The sequence below is a fragment of the Anarhichas minor genome, unplaced genomic scaffold (genome assembly GCF_050575085.1).
Source record: "Anarhichas minor isolate MPS153535 unplaced genomic scaffold, ASM5057508v1 ptg000003l, whole genome shotgun sequence".
In the NCBI taxonomy this organism is placed as follows: domain Eukaryota; kingdom Metazoa; phylum Chordata; class Actinopteri; order Perciformes; family Anarhichadidae; genus Anarhichas; species Anarhichas minor.
The window spans coordinates 3322501-3338485 of NW_027466449.1; the positions used below are offsets into that span (position 1 = coordinate 3322501).

Here is a 15985-nt window from a genome sequence, read left to right on the forward strand (position 1 = left end):
CACGGGTTAGTGCTGCTGAAGATGAAGAAGGCGCTGCCCACCGGGATGGGCAGAGTCTTTTCTTTGACGCTGAGTTCAGACAGCCTCGTAGGGCGGGGCCCTGGCAGGACTTCGGGGAGGACGCCGTTATCGTCGTCATCATCACAAGCTAGGAACAAAACTGGAGTTATGTCCAATCCCTCTTCATATGAAAACAGTCCTTCAGTTGTATTTGTAGTTTCATTACTGAAGAAACCAAATTCAGTGTATGTCATTGTCTTGGTATGTGCGGTCTTTAAAATGAGATCTCCCTCAGAATGAATTAAGAACTTTGTTTTATGTTAAATAAAGCTGTTCTAGGTACCGCAGGCTTTCCACCTCGCTGCATCTCGTCCGTAGGAAAAGCTGAAATTTGTGCCACAATTCTAACTCAACTCGACTGTTGGTGGTGAAATAACACCAGAGACGTCTACCTCTGATTTTTATTTTTGTTCAAACCTATAGTCAATCACAACACCATGAAATTGGATGAATTGATGGATTAATTGTGGACCCCTTCCTAACTCGTGACATATGTGACTTCTACCTGGAGAGTCGATGGCAGGATATGACTCATTGTCTTCCTCCAGCAAGACCTCGGCTGGTACCTACACACAGGGATCAGGTTTAGCGTCATAAAACGGTACAATTACTAAGAAGAAAACTATATAGATAGACACTTTAAGACAGGCGGTCTGTTATAAACATATAAAGCTAGTTTCTGTCTTTTACCTTGGTCTCTCCATCCTTGGCATCTATTATTTCAACTCTCTTCTTATCAGTGCTTGTATCCCTGTTGGGGACAGATCAAACAGGAAGTAACTAACAAAGCAGAAGCCAATAAAAAGTGCTTGTAACAAATGTGACAACTGTCTACACAAATGATCAGACGGGAACAGAAAATAAAATGTGAATTATTTAGGTGTTCGAAGCTGTACTTGGCGCTGTTCTTCCTCTTCTTGGCCTCCTCTTCCTCCTTCTGTGCCGTGTTGAGGCTCTCCGCGTCTGCCAGGTTGTCAACGGCGATGGCCAAGAAGACGTTTAGCAGGATGTCTGGTCATGTGACTTAAGGAGAAAACACTGAGCCACATGAAAGACGCACCTGGGCTTTAAGAATATAGAGACACTTTCTCACACAAGCAAGCGTGGAAATGTGTACGTGTGTGTGTGTGTGTGTGTTATTGTGCCCAGAAGGATACAGTTTCCACAGATGAAGAGGATGATGAAGTAAATGCAGACCACCATTCCAGAGGAGGAAGGACCGCCGTACGCCATGATACCATCATACATCACCGTGTTCCAGTCTTCTCCTGTCAAGATCTGGCAAGCACAACATACAGAGGGAGCGTGACAACTTACAATGCCAGATAGACAATAATGTGAATCCTGAACAAGCTTCTCAGTCACTGTCATAATTCTTGCAAATCGTACCTGGAACACAGTGAGCAGGGCCTGAGGGAAGTTATCAAACGTGCTCCTTTTGGTCACAGTTTCATCAAAGTTGAACTTGCCCCCAAAAAGCTGCATGCCAAGCAGGGAGAAAATAATGATGAAGAGGAAGAGCAGCAGCAACAGGGAGGCGATGGACTTCATGGAGTTGAGCAGAGAGGCCACCAGGTTACTGAGAGACGCCCAATGACTAGAGGAGAAGAAATATAAAACAAGTTAACAGAAGGATAGACACACAGAATGCTAAACACAAGGTGTGAAGGTAATGAGGGGAACATGTAAAAATGATAATATTGGTTAGACAAGGCATGAAGACCACATTCTCCTGCTTCAGGCGTGATGTATACTTGCTGTATTGACGAGGTTGTTGTCATTTTTGACGCTCTTTTGCTCACCGTGTAACCTTGAAGATCCTAAGGAGTCGTACGCAACGGAAAACAGAGATGCCCAGCGGGGACATGATGGCCACCTCCACCAGGATAGTCTCTACGATGCCTCCGCACACCACGAAACAGTCAAAGCGGTTAAACAGCGACACAAAGTACGCCTGCAGCCCCAAACTGTACATCTTCACTAGCATCTCCAAGGTGAACATCGCCAGGAGAACTTTGTTGGCTACGTCTGGAGAGAAGAGGACTTACTTTAACAACAAATCCTCAAACATGTCATAGTTGAACAAAGTCAAGAAAAACTGATGGGAATACATGTTTTACAAAACCTGAATAGAACAGAATAGAGCAAAAAAAAAAAAAAAGATACCCTGTACTTTGGTCAGCCAGTCCGGCTGGTTGTAGTGCTCAGAGGCAATGGTGAGTGTGTTGAGGAACACCAGGATGATGACCAGCCAATAAAACGACACAGACTTCACAGCTACTCGACATTTCCTGCGGCAGAAACGGTTCCATCGTCGCGACTGACGACTGACAGACAAATAGTCAATAGTCAGGATATGTACGGCCAAATTTAGAAGAGTTCACTTCAAGAAATACGACTTAATCAACCACAATAAAAAACTTGTGTTTCTTTCGTCGAGAATTACATTGAATCTTACCAATTTTGGAATTAACTCTTCTGACTTTGGATTTCCTGTGTATGTATTTGATTTATGTTTTCTCACATATACAGTTATACATGAAAGCACAATATCACTGTAAAATATGAATCATAAAGAGTACTGGGTGGATGTTAGGTGAGTAAACGGGGGGGGGGGGGGGGAACACAATGATGAAACTGCAGCAACATCAGGATAAAGACTGATTGGTCAGATACAAAACATGACAGACGTCGGAGCGATCGCAATAAAGTAGATGAAAACATCGGGGATCTGAGCAATTCAAATACGAGATAAGAATGAGTCATGCAAGATGAGTTGAATCAATATGAATGAAGAAGGCATCAACCGTGCAGTATCATACAGTACCAAGGTACTAACCTGCACTTTGACTTAGTAATTTTTTGACTGCGGAGGATAGAAGATGAGGCAACTTGAAATAAAAGGGCAACAACATGTGTGATTGTGCACTCTGTATTTGAGTCACATTTTTAATATGTACAATAGCCATTTTGTCTATCGACTGTCCTTTATTAACCTCTTTTTTTGGCTCATCATAGCAACAACACTGTATATCACACTCACCATAGCGGCCCACAGCAGGGTGATTTGTTTTCCTCTCCGTTGTGATTCTCTGTGTTTGCCGACTCTGTCTCACTGGGCATGCTTGCTGTGGTACACACACACACACACACACACACACACACACAGACAAGAAAAAGTAACGTGAGACTATGAGGTGCCAAGGAAACAAAGAGGTTTAGGACATAAAAGCTGTGCCCTGAAGGAAACAGGTTTCCCAATACAATTCAAATTCTACTAGATTGTCCTGTTGACACGCATTCATTTTTTGGTTTGGCTTGGTTCCTTATTTAGAATTATATTAGACTGAAACTATTATAAGACTCAACAGAAAAAATGAGCAGTTCTTGTAAGCCTTCGCTATAAACTGCTGAAAAAATATTAGCTCATAGGTCAAGCCAAACCACCGGAAAACAAAAAATGCAGGTGTAAATAAAAAATGCTGGCTTTAATAAAAGCTAATTCAGCCAGGGTTTCCTAATTTACAATATAGTCGTTCTCGAAGAAAGAGTATCTAACAATATCCAAAAATGATGAATTCTAAGGTTCCTGCATAGATCAAGTCACAGTGAGCACATGCTGCCAGACCTGAGTCAAATTGGACTTTGTAAATAATTCTTGTAATTTCTTTAAAGCATTTATCGAGTGGAAATATAAATATTGTTACTCATATAAAATAGTTTAATTGTTGAATGTTGAATCTTTTCAGTACTGACTGCGTTGTCCAGTTGATATATTTGATCAGACTATTTGGTCCAGGTCTGTATGCTGCAACAAGTATTAGTTACATAGTCACAGGGTTACAGCGTACAGTATATTGGAAATCATATATACTGTACATGCATTAAACATATTTTTTTAAATGACAAATGAAAGGAAAATGATGGTGATTGGAAGAGAGATCTGTACACAAATACTTTGACAATTCTGTTTATTTCCAGCCCAAAATATAGTTAAAAAGAGATTAACTGAAAACATTACTATGTTTTACTATACATTAGAATGTTTTTCAGGATGCAATATTTAAACTGATACTAAAATAAATAAAGTTTAAGAAGTTAGGAAGTGTCTGGAAACATCTAATTTCACACAAAATGTGCATTTTTAGACTTAGAGAGAGATATTCATTCAAAGTCATAGTTTTTGATATTAGGGCTCTCATTTATGTCGCAACAGAGAAGTACATTCAAATTTTGTTTGAAAAACCTTTTTCTGTATCTTTTACCACTTGAAAGTGCTAATGCTAAACATTACACAGATTCATATCCTGTTCAAGATGAATAGCAATCTCTCTTGCGTGAGCGTGTTATTTGTAACATTCGCATTATCGTTCCTGATAATGAAAGCGCCATTTCCCATAACTTGCTATTCGGTACACATCCCCCTCCACTGTGACATGGAGGCTGGAGCACATTTTCCCTCCATCAGCTTCTCACCTGTTGTACAACACAAAGTGTTGATTCATATTTCACTAGAAAGGCTGTGTGTGCTGCTGGGATGTGGCGCACAGTTTAAAAGGAGGTATTGATAATTGATGATTAGGTGCATGTGCTCCATGAAATGGATTTGCTTAAGTTGAGGATGGTAAGGATTAGACATTGACTAATGCGACAAAGGGTTTGCAAACACAAAAGCACAAACAAAAGCATGAAGCAAAGCACATGCAAGCAGAGGCGCCCTCCAGGACAAAGATGAACTGTCCCGTATGAACATGCCCAGACACTCACGCGTACACAAACGCATTTACCATGTGTCTCTGTGGACTGAGTGAACCAGCCAAACTTCCCTTTCTTCTTCTCAGTGAGGTCAGCCAGCGTGACCCCTTGGCGTTACCAACATGCAGTTCACACAGCCAGACAGTAGAGGAAGCAGTGAGTCAGTACGCGGCAGAACAAGAGAGACAGCTGCAATACAAACTACAGCACAGACACAGCTACCATGTCCAGGAAAAGCTACCAAACAAGTGTACAGGACACAGTAATATCCTCTAGCCATAAAAGACTATCTTTTCCTACTACAGTAAATCATTCACTGCTAACAGGAAGGGGGTTGACACATAACAGGAAAGAGAAAGGTTAAAGGAACAATGTTTTGGGGTATTAACAATATTTAAGTGCTGACATTAGCATAGAAACTCACAGCACAGTTTAGACAGGATACTTGCTAACTGAAAGATGATATGTAGTAGAGAATAGTTGTTTAATAGTACTTAATATCAGCCAGGCTCATATGTATTAGCTTAATGCAGATATACCGGTATTGGCGTTTATGTCAGCCGCTAAATAACAAGAAAGTGCAGTTCAGAAAAGCCATTTATATATATGTTTGAGTAAGTTTTGAAACAGAGTCGACAATACATTGTACTGAGAGTGCTGACTGTAGAATGTCCCACTCAATACATATAGCTTGGTCGCAATTCTTTAAAAACCAACCATACTACTGTATTTCTGCCTCATAAATCCCCTCGGTTGGGCATTATTTTAGCCCTATAAATTCTGGACAGAGTAACAATGAATACAATATTAGACTGGAAAGGATTAGCAGCAAACAGAAATTCAGAAAGAAAACATAAGATTGAAAGCAGAGAATAGAACAGCTGCTCGCAAGAAGAGAAGATGTGAAGACACAAAAAGGAAGAAAGAGGGGAAAAAAAACTACTGTTAGCAATAATCTACAGACGATTTTTTTTACAAGGCACACAGTCGCTGCAGGAGTTAAGGAGAGAAAGCTAGTGTGTTGTCTTGGGTGTCTACAACAACAGCAGCAGAGGTAGAAGCAGGGCAATTACTGGAGGATGTAAAAACATGACAGGTACATATGCACTGGCCGCACTGTAAAAGGTTTAAAGGCACTGTAGCAGTGTGAAAAACCTGCCACCCACATTACCCACAATGCAACTCTACCGCCAACAATTTGGTCTGAGAGTCACGTGTATTATGTTAGTAGCTGCGCATGTAGCCTCAAACGGCTAGCCCCCATCCCATTGAACAAAATATATTTGTGATTAAAAAGGAAATGATTGACCTGTGAGCAGACCTATACATCAATCAGTATGGAACTGGAAAGCCTGATACTCATTACCGTCACCGCTTTGCTTGAAGTCAACGGCGGTGAGGTAAGAAATGAATGTGTAAGTAATTTCAGCAGCTGCTAACCTAGACTTTTCTATATTTTTTAGCAAGTTTTTAATGATGTCCTTGTGAATTGGATACATCGAGCATTGGGAGAACTGATCATCTCAAAAGGCAGCTGTGTAAATTATCCCCTTTCCTTCATCATTCTGTCTTTTATGTAAGTGATGGGTGACAGGGAAATTTAAAGAGAGAACTGCCAATTAAGGGTTGTATTCATTCATTCAATCAATCAATACAGCAGTGGTTGTTGCAAACACACCTGGCTGAGGTCTGCACTCTGCTGAATCCTGAACCTTTCAAGTTATTAATGTAAATGTGGTTTAACAATTTTAGGATTAAGGAATGAAATGCATGGCCTTATATAAGGAGAAAACATACGATGATTAAAGGTGAACAGCAAAGAGAGAACTTGAAGACATGTTGCAATTTTTCATAACTGCATTTGTCAAGAATCTGTTATGACGCTTCATACAACGACCCACAGCTCAATCATTCAATATCAATCATTTAATCAAATGACTGAAGTCAAACCTCATTTCAGCTGTAAACACAAAGAACTTGTCTGCAGCAACCACCTTCAGTTTACTGCACCGGTCAAAGGTCAAATACATTATTTGAATTCTGTATTGGATTTTTTCTCACCGGAAAACCAAACAGGGTGCAAACATTCTGTTCCCACAATAAGCCTCCTCAAGATCAGAATAAGCAATATTTCTCTCTCATGCATACACACACACACACACACACACACACACAAACGTCCACAGTTACCGGTGCGTTGTCATGGCAACAGCACACACAAGGCCACACCACAGAATAGACCGAAAATCACGGCACTGCTGTCGCCCACTTTCTTTGTGCTACCTCAGAAGTCGCCACCGTGGCTGATGTCACAGTTTTCCCGAAGAGAAGTTTTCCTTTCAGAATCCAGCAGCACTGATGCAGGAAAGTGAGCAGCACATGTGGTTGGTGGTTCAACAAAATGGGGGTCACAACTGCCCTAACTTGCAGAGAGTTTACGTCTGCACTCATCGAGATAATCATGAGCATCTATGTGTGTAGTACAGACCGATTCTGCAGCACTTTGTGGTTCACATCAATATTCAGGAGGCAAACAGAAGGAACAACAGGAAGTATATATTTCTAATATTGACCTAATTAATGAAGGTAATAGAAAATAGAAAGGTACTGTAAAATAGCAAAACAACACAAAGTACAGTATTATGTTTGCTTCACTCAACTCATTTTGCCAGAAGAGAAAGAGTCAGATTTCGTGAGGTGAATTTTTTAGGTGGCGAATGTCTCATTTTGGTACAATAACTGTTTTCTGGATTCCTTATTGTAGAAATGGCCTGTTTTACCAAACTGCACATCCTGGAGAAAGATATATTTTATTAAATGCATCGTTGTATGGTGACATTCATGTGTTTTGTTTACAATCTGCAACATGTGATACGGTCCCTTTGTACTGAATATAAGACTTGATTGTGGTTGTTTGTCATTTCTAAGTGCAACCTGTCAGCGCGTCAGTTTTATTTGGCCACTCTCCACATGCTTAAAAGAGTCGGTCAACATCTAATTGTGGGAAAAAGTAATGTGTTATTAGCGAAGCCAGAGCGATTTGTCCCAGATACATAGAACATTTCCTTTATGATACATGAAAGGCAACGCATCAGTGAGCTTGTCCGAGTGGAACAACAACAGGCGGATGAGTAATGGTTTGCCCTCCTCACCTGCCTTCTTTCACTATCAATGAGACAAAGAAACATGCGACATTATTTAAAGTCAGAGGAGCTTTATTAAGGCCCGGCTCAACTCACAGTTCTGTTTGCATTCTTCATTTCTATGCTTTGGACACGGATAGAGGGACAAAATTGATCAAATTCAGAAAACTCACGGTTACGCTTGCCCTCCTCGTCCCCCTCCTCCTCGTTCTCGGGGTCGATGTCCTCGGCCTGCGTGATCCAGTCCAGGTAGCCTTTCAGGTCTTCTTCTAACTGCTGCTTCTCACGTAGCTTCTGGAAATCTCCCCGAGCCTTGGCCTTCTCTCGCTCTTTGGAAAACTCTCTGGATAGGGCGGAGCATAACGATTGTAAAACCTGATTCAGATAATACTGTACTGGATCAGATCAAACACCAAACAAGAAATCTGTCCATTTTCTAAACCTGCTTATTATCCTGTTCAGGTTCACAGAACTGATAATCATATGGCTACTTATATTTTTTAATTATAACGTATTTAACCATTTCATATAGTGTCTGAAAATATTCTTAGTGTTTGAAATTAATTTGTGGAGTTTAGCACATCAAGACAAGCCTTAAAAGCTTTTTGCACAGCACAAAACAAACAAATGCACCCTCAACACCTACCCGCTCAACACACCCAAAACCAGGTTCAGAACAAAGAAGGATCCAAAGATGACCAGACTGACAAAGTAGACCCAGGGCAGCTCAAAGCCCATTGCATCATTCATCTAAATAGAAACACAAGTAGAGAAGGAGAAATATTAGACACGGTTTATTTATATGCTTTGGTTCATAATTGTACATATTTTCTTCTTTTTTTATGTTTTTTTATTTATTTTAAAATTGCATACAATTCTTTACTGTTTCATAAAACTTGTCGTAGTGAATTGAACTACTGTGCTCTAGGAAACCCAAAGACCCTCACGAACAACTCATGAAAAGACAAATATCTCGTACATTTACTCCATAGACATTTACAAGGACCAGTGTAATTCCCCCAAATGTTTTAGATCGACAGCTGCTTTAGTGTTTCAGCCATTCAAGTAACAACGACTGGCTGATGGATGATGTGTGGCTGCTATTTGTCACAGCTTATGCCAGTAGAAAATACACCTCAACTCACCTGCACCTTTATAAACCACACGTATTGTATAGATAGTATGTATAGCTTCTGAATGCTCCAGGTATTTAAAGTTGACTTTCAGGCACAGCCTTAACAATTATATTTTGAATGTAAGTAATCACATGTACTGCTTTTAGTATAATTGTGTTGCTTTTCTTAATTTACTTCTTTTTTTTTTTTACATCTTGCTAAGCTCAAGGGAGCCATGACTCCAGTACTTTAAATGTAAGTAATACTGGAGGCAGTTCAAAGTCCATAATGTCCTTCAGAGGGAAAGAGCTCTACAAAGAGCCACGACTAACAGTGGAGCAGGAACCGTGACCACTAGAGGGCAACACGTGAGAGACGACGGGGTTAGTAATGAGGAGAGGACATATTAGAGGATGACTTATCTTTTAGTAATGAGGATGTGGTAAATGACCTCACTACAGAGCTAAAGTGCATTATAATCAAGCTGTTTGGCAAAGAGAAAGTTGAAGTTTGTCCATTTATAACCACACACTGGCTTTTTATACAGTCTGGTTAACCTATACACACTTGACACTTAACTTTTCTACGTCCCATACATGCATGTATGCAAAACTACTTAAAAACTCATATTACTCCTGAAAAAAAACAACCCACACCAGCTGGCAAGGAAGAGACAACTCAATGCTTCGACTCTGCCTCCAGCAACAACACAATACAGCCAAGATATTGAATAGATTTCTGTATCTATCGATCTATCTATCCTGCTTTAAGGTTTATCTCCTTCTTTCAGCACTTTGACAGCAGTATTTGCATGGGATTGCCATGGTAACACATACAGAAGTAAAGAGTCTGCGAGGGAGAGAGAAAGGACGACACACAGAGGTTCATCATTTCATAGATGAGGGTCTCCATCAATAAAAGGGTGTGGGTGGATTCTGATTAAAACTCATCCTGAGTTGGGCTTCAATGCTGAGTGTTTTTGGATAATTAAAAGCTTTTGTTGATTTTTGCTAATGAGAAGCTGAGGGTTTTGAAGTGAGCCTGCCTTTTTTTTTTCAGTCATATATGAGCTTGAATATTGTAGGAGAGAGAAACCGAATGTCATTTGAGATGTTATATATTGAGGGCCTCAATGAGTTATGTTTCTTGTAGCTCGCAGATTTTCAGTTAAACCTTGTAAATTATCTCCAGACATCATTATTGTGTCCTGTATGAAACAACCCTTTTGTAAATCATCTTAAGTTTAACCATGTTACATAACAAATTATAAAAAATAATGAAATGTTAATGTATATGTAAAACACTTGTTGTTGCTGAAAGGTGCTGCACAAATAAATTTGCCTAATCAATGCACATTACTTTCATCATGTCACATTTTTCAAAACTACAGTTAAAATATAACGTCTTATATTCAAAATAAGGAAACTTTTGATTATATTTCTAACAAATAAAGCAGTTCTATACGGGGTAGTCATGAAAAATATGTCACCTTGTTTTCATCTTTAACCTTAAAAATGATGACATCGACATAGTTTTAAACATGCCGGAAGTAACACAGTATTTTACAAGGTTTTGTCAAAATCAAAGATCTCAAAAGTGACACACATGGGTTATTAAACTAAAATGATGGCCCCAACTGGGCTTCATCAGAGTAATTTGGATGCAGAGTGGCAGATTACCCAGTAGAGAACGTCGGTCCAGCCCTCCATGGTGATGCACTGGAACACAGTGAGCATGGCAAACAAGAAATTGTCGAAGTTGGTGATGCCGTTGTTGGGGCCTTGCCAGTCCTCTTTGCAAGACGTACCATTGAGCAGGCAATGGCGGCCGTGCCCTGAAACCGCACATGGCGTGGCCTCTTCTTCCGCGAGGGCACCTGGGGGCACAGAGTTAGACAGATGAATCGACAAATCCACAGAATTGTAGCTGGCGCATAATAAAAGATTTTTTTTTAAAAGAACGAAGCCTTCTGTTTAAATGACAGCTTTTTCTCTTCTTAAATCTCACTTTGTACTGAAATTATTTTACAGCACTGCCATTATAAAACTGGTCTTAATCATACTATTTTATCATCTCCTTTGACTGGTTATCATCTACATTGTCTTAGCCTCCTATTACCATTTCATTCTTTTGACTGTATTCATTTTTCATAATTGCGCTTTTCTTTTCTCCTGCTCCGTTTATCTAAGAGCATTTTCCTTTGATTTTTCTTGAAAAAGCTTCCGAAATGAATTATGATCGTCATAATTACTCTGTAAGAAGAGAATAAAACACAGTTATTTAAGCTAATCACAGTCAGACCAGACCACAGAGATCGGCAGTTCATGTAACCCTGAATAAAGTCCTCTAGGTTACATTTCATTACTAAATGTTCTGTCATCATGCAATCATTAAATAAACATTACAGACACACATGCATAGTCAATGAGCCCACAACATGTTAAACTTCCTCCCCACGCTTTTACACACACAGATCCTATTGTTTTGTAGTGGACACATGTCCCCCTCCATCCACACGTATGAGGACCACAAGCAACAGTAAGTGCCTTGCTCACAACAAAGAGAGCAGACATGAGCGAGGGGGCATTAAAGGGAGCTTCCATCTCGCTCAGTCATGAACTCTCAACTTAAGTCTAGAATGCTTCTCCTGACGTCCACAAGCAAACACATCAAAACAGATCAAAGCGAGAAAGAGGGGGAGATTAGGAGAAAGGTGTGTATGAGAGAGGGGGAAACAGAGAGTGATACTTTCTATATAGCCCACAAATCTCTGTGATTTAAACAGCCACACAGATGAATTTGACTGACAGCATTATTTTTTTCAAATTTTCAATAATAGTAGTAAAAAGTCTGATATTGTGAAAGCTCGCTGTAAAATCAGACAAAACAAAATGAAACCAAAATCAAAGAAAACCACACATTTCAAAGAAAACTGCTATAGGCACTACCATACCTGTTTGTATCACGTAGCATGTTGCATGCATTTTTCCAATGAAGAGCTCCAGGCCGATGATGGCGTAGATGATAATGACAAAGAGGACCAGCAGAGCGATGTGAAGCAGGGGAACCATGGCTTTAATAATGGAGTTTAAAACCACCTGTAAACCTGCAAAGGGAACACATGACAGACATATTAATGGGCTGTGTACCCAGGAATTCCCAAATTTGAGTTGCCACTAATATGAGAAAAGCAGGAACAGTATATTTGTTCCTTATTTTATTTAATGAACAACCCTTGAATATGTGTTTATGTCAGCAAGAACAGACCTCTACGCTCAATGCAGAATAAAACTCTAAAAGGTAGTCTTAATCAAAATATATATATTGTGTACATTAGAGCAGAAGAAGAATACCATTATCCCAAACTAAAAGACCAGAATGGTTCATCTAGTTTGTTTTTTGCTAAACAGTCATTAGCCTAGCTAGCCATTCTCCCCTCCAACTCCAGAAACGGCCGGCAACTTACAATTATAATCATGACTGATTATTTTCTCAAGTCAATTGTTTGGACAAATGATATGCACAGAAAAGTAAACAGCCACATACACACACAAAGCTATGCGTTGTTGTAAAGGCATGGCATTATCTGTATTCTTCAAAGCCTCATGATATCACCGAATAGACATGAAAGCCAGCAAACCGGCCTCTATGGCATTAGCAAACAAGCCGAAATATCACAGCTTAATTAAACCGCACACACCATCCTACAGAGACAAATGTTAAACTAGATTAGGGGTCCTTTCCTCCCTGAGACCATGTGGACAATGCATTGCTATGGCAACTCAAAGAATGCAGACACATAAGGGCAACTTCATGGAAGGTCAACTATGAGCTGGACAGAAATAGTGAAGGAAGCTGTGTCTCCTGATCTTCTTTTTTGCAGGAAGGGAAGTTTCCTTTTCCTTTTCAAATATTTAAGTTAATATTACAGCGGTTAGCCACAGTCAAAGGAGCAAACAAACAGCATTACTGTTGGCCGTAGAATGGATGGTGTACAAAAACATTAAACATCTTCTTGTTCCCATTTCCGAAATTTATCTCAATTGCACTATATTGGCTTGGGCTTAGACCACCGGCTTGTGTCAGAATCTAATAGAGACAGCAGTACAGTTTCTACTGGCTAAAGGTTAGCTAGCTGGTATACACTGATGCAAATACCAGCACAAAGAAATCTTTTTTTTCACTGAGCTAACACTCCAATTTTAGTTTATGTGTCAACACTAATTGTCTGGCAAGCTCGACATACAAATGACAGACTTTGGCCACAGTCACATAGGTACCAGCAATGAATGCTGTGTTCAGTAGAGGGCAGTATTCAGTCGTTTCCAACCCGACAAAAACAATTGACTTATTGTTATCAATAAATAAATGGGAAGAAATAAATATGAACTTAAATATTGCATTTCAGAACGAAATGTTTTAATATTCTGTTATGTAAGATTACAAATTAAACCCATGATAGTCTAATAGGCCTTCTCCACTGCAAACATTTTGTCCCGTCACAGTAGGGAAAGCACAGGTCTTACTATTAACATTAACAATGGCTCTGTTCTATTCATGTGTCTCAGAAAGTCTAACAAGGTGGCAGCTTTTTAGGCCTCCACCAATGTTATAAATGCCAGGCTCCTAATTGTCAAAATCCATTACACTCCTGTGATAGGTAATGTCATCTCACAATTAAGCAGGAAATGCAATCACAAAGTCGCCTGGCAGAGTGGAAAATTGTTATACTGTAATTTGATCTAGTCTGTGTGGCCACAGACTAGATCAGACTGTGGCCAGTCAGTGGAGCTTAATGTATAAAGCTTAGTCCACATAGGGCCCCACTCTACCAAGTGAGCTACAGAGCTGCCCCAGTGTTGCACGATTATTTTTGGGGATTTATTTTTTGTTTGTTTAGCCCATTTCTAAACTGCATTGAAAGTTGTTTTCAACCAAGTAAAATCCAGCAAGACTCTATGGTAAAGGAGGTGTAGCACAAGTACTGTTAATGAAAAAATAAATGAATAAATCAGTCAACACAGAGCAAAATAAAATGATGTATTGGCTTTGGACACTGTGGTTATTTGAGAAACCAGACCACAAAGATTTGGGACAGCAGTTGGATTAGTAAGCATCACATGTTATTGCAATGACTGCTTTTAGTTTTAACGGATAATGCAGGATAACAAAAGCTAAAAATAAAGTTTACTCTGCATAGATTTAAGTCTGTGGATATCTATTCTACCAGTTTTAACTGATATTAAAATGCACAGCGACCAGTTCCAAAGACGGAACTCTGAAAGTGTGGGGGATGGAGCATTCCATCTAAGCAAAGCCGGTTAAACCCAGCTCATTGGGTTTATCAGTTTTTCTTTCTATTTATAATATTTCTTATCTGAACTGATGACGTCATCTGTGATCTCAGGGAAAACGATGAGACATTAGAAATGGTAACATCTTCTGTGGTGCCACCAATGTGAAGAGTTCCCTAGTTCAGGTTTATATGCTGAATTACAAGTGACCGAATAATTATAGGGTCATTAACAACTATAGATATATTGCTCTCTTGTTAGCTGTATGAACACAATTTTAGCCATTATTATTATTCGTAGCCTATCTAGAATTTGGTGACCTGGGATCATTTCAGATGTCTCATATCCAGGTTGGGTTGGGGTGCATAACTCCACCCAACGCCAACCTGATTAAAGGTCTAAATAGTGTGTGCAAGTCAAAAAATGTAACTCAAGCCTTGTCTTAAAACTGCTTAAGAGCTAAAACCAGCTCTGTGTTAACTCACTAGGAACCCCCGAGACAAGGCGAAGGGGTCGCAGCACGCGAAAAGCTCGGAGGGCCTTGACATCAAACCCCCCAGGTTTGCCTCCAGACTGGCCGCCAGAGTCAGCGTCTTTGGTTATCATCTCCAGAACTACACTGAACAACCTGATGGAGGGGAGAGAGAGGGAAACGGGGAAGAGAGGGAGAGGAGAAGTTATGGGAAAGGGAGGCGAGGGAGAAGAGAGCAGTGACAGAGATGTCATGAAAACAGAGCAAAGCACATGAAAGCAAGAGTCAGACAGCAAAAAACAAAGCCATGTGTCCTCTTTGTACCTGTCTCTGTGTACATGCACCTGTGTGTGAGGGTGTGCTCATATGCTTTATGTGTGAGTCCTTTATGTCTGCGCATATTTACCTTTAGTTTTTCACACCCCATCACAGTTTACATTAAAGTCCTGCCGGGGCCAGGTGGTCTACTGATCACTCTTAACAAGGCCATGCGTGTGAATGTGTGTACATACGTGTGTGTGTGCACATGTTTTTAAATATTACTGCCATCTTGTTACTGAATATGATGAGAATGAAAAGCTGGGGAGCCACGCAAATGACAGACAGTTGAATGTTGAATTAAGGTGCTTGTGCAATTCAAAAATGTAGGTTTGATTGATCGGGACTGTATATGAGCGATAACGTGCATCGTTAAAGCTTCAGTGTATGTAAGAAATAATCTGCCTGTGTCTGTGTGGAATCATGCCTATGACTGTGTGTGTGTTTGCGCGTACGTACCACGCATGCGCTGCTATGAACTCACCCCACTATGACGATGACAAAGTCCAGCATGTTCCAGCCATTTCTGACGTAGGAGTTTTGGTGCATGACCAGACCGTAAGCAATAATCTTCAGAAATGTCTCTATTGTGAAAATGATCAGGAAGGCATATTCCACTGTTTCCTGTGTGGAGAGAGGGAGAAAATAAAAGAAAGAGAACAGTTTAGTCATCTAACTTTACCCAAACTTTACAAAAGAAGTTGCTGTGAGCCTACTAATGGAGGTTGCCAAAAGAGGAGACGATGAGGCAAGAAGGCGTAAGACAAAACAACAGAGAAAACATTTCCCTGGTTATCACAACAGTTGGCATGGCAAACAGAAGAGTAT

At 40.0% G+C, this 15985-nt stretch overlaps 1 protein-coding gene across 1 annotated transcript in view; it reads right to left on the reverse strand.

Annotated features, from left to right (window-relative positions):
• cacna1db (calcium channel, voltage-dependent, L type, alpha 1D subunit, b) overlaps positions 1-15985 on the reverse strand; it is a 68666-nt gene that overhangs the window by 23045 nt on the left and 29636 nt on the right. The window contains 17 exon segments of the mRNA XM_076090735.1: positions 4-148; positions 566-626; positions 751-811; positions 957-1071; positions 1218-1338; positions 1450-1657; positions 1863-2088; positions 2227-2387; positions 2900-2926; positions 3104-3188; positions 4848-4922; positions 8132-8301; positions 8605-8708; positions 10753-10949; positions 12027-12179; positions 14853-14995; positions 15642-15781. Of these exon segments, the coding sequence (XP_075946850.1) occupies positions 4-148; positions 566-626; positions 751-811; positions 957-1071; positions 1218-1338; positions 1450-1657; positions 1863-2088; positions 2227-2387; positions 2900-2926; positions 3104-3188; positions 4848-4922; positions 8132-8301; positions 8605-8708; positions 10753-10949; positions 12027-12179; positions 14853-14995; positions 15642-15781 (2192 nt within the window).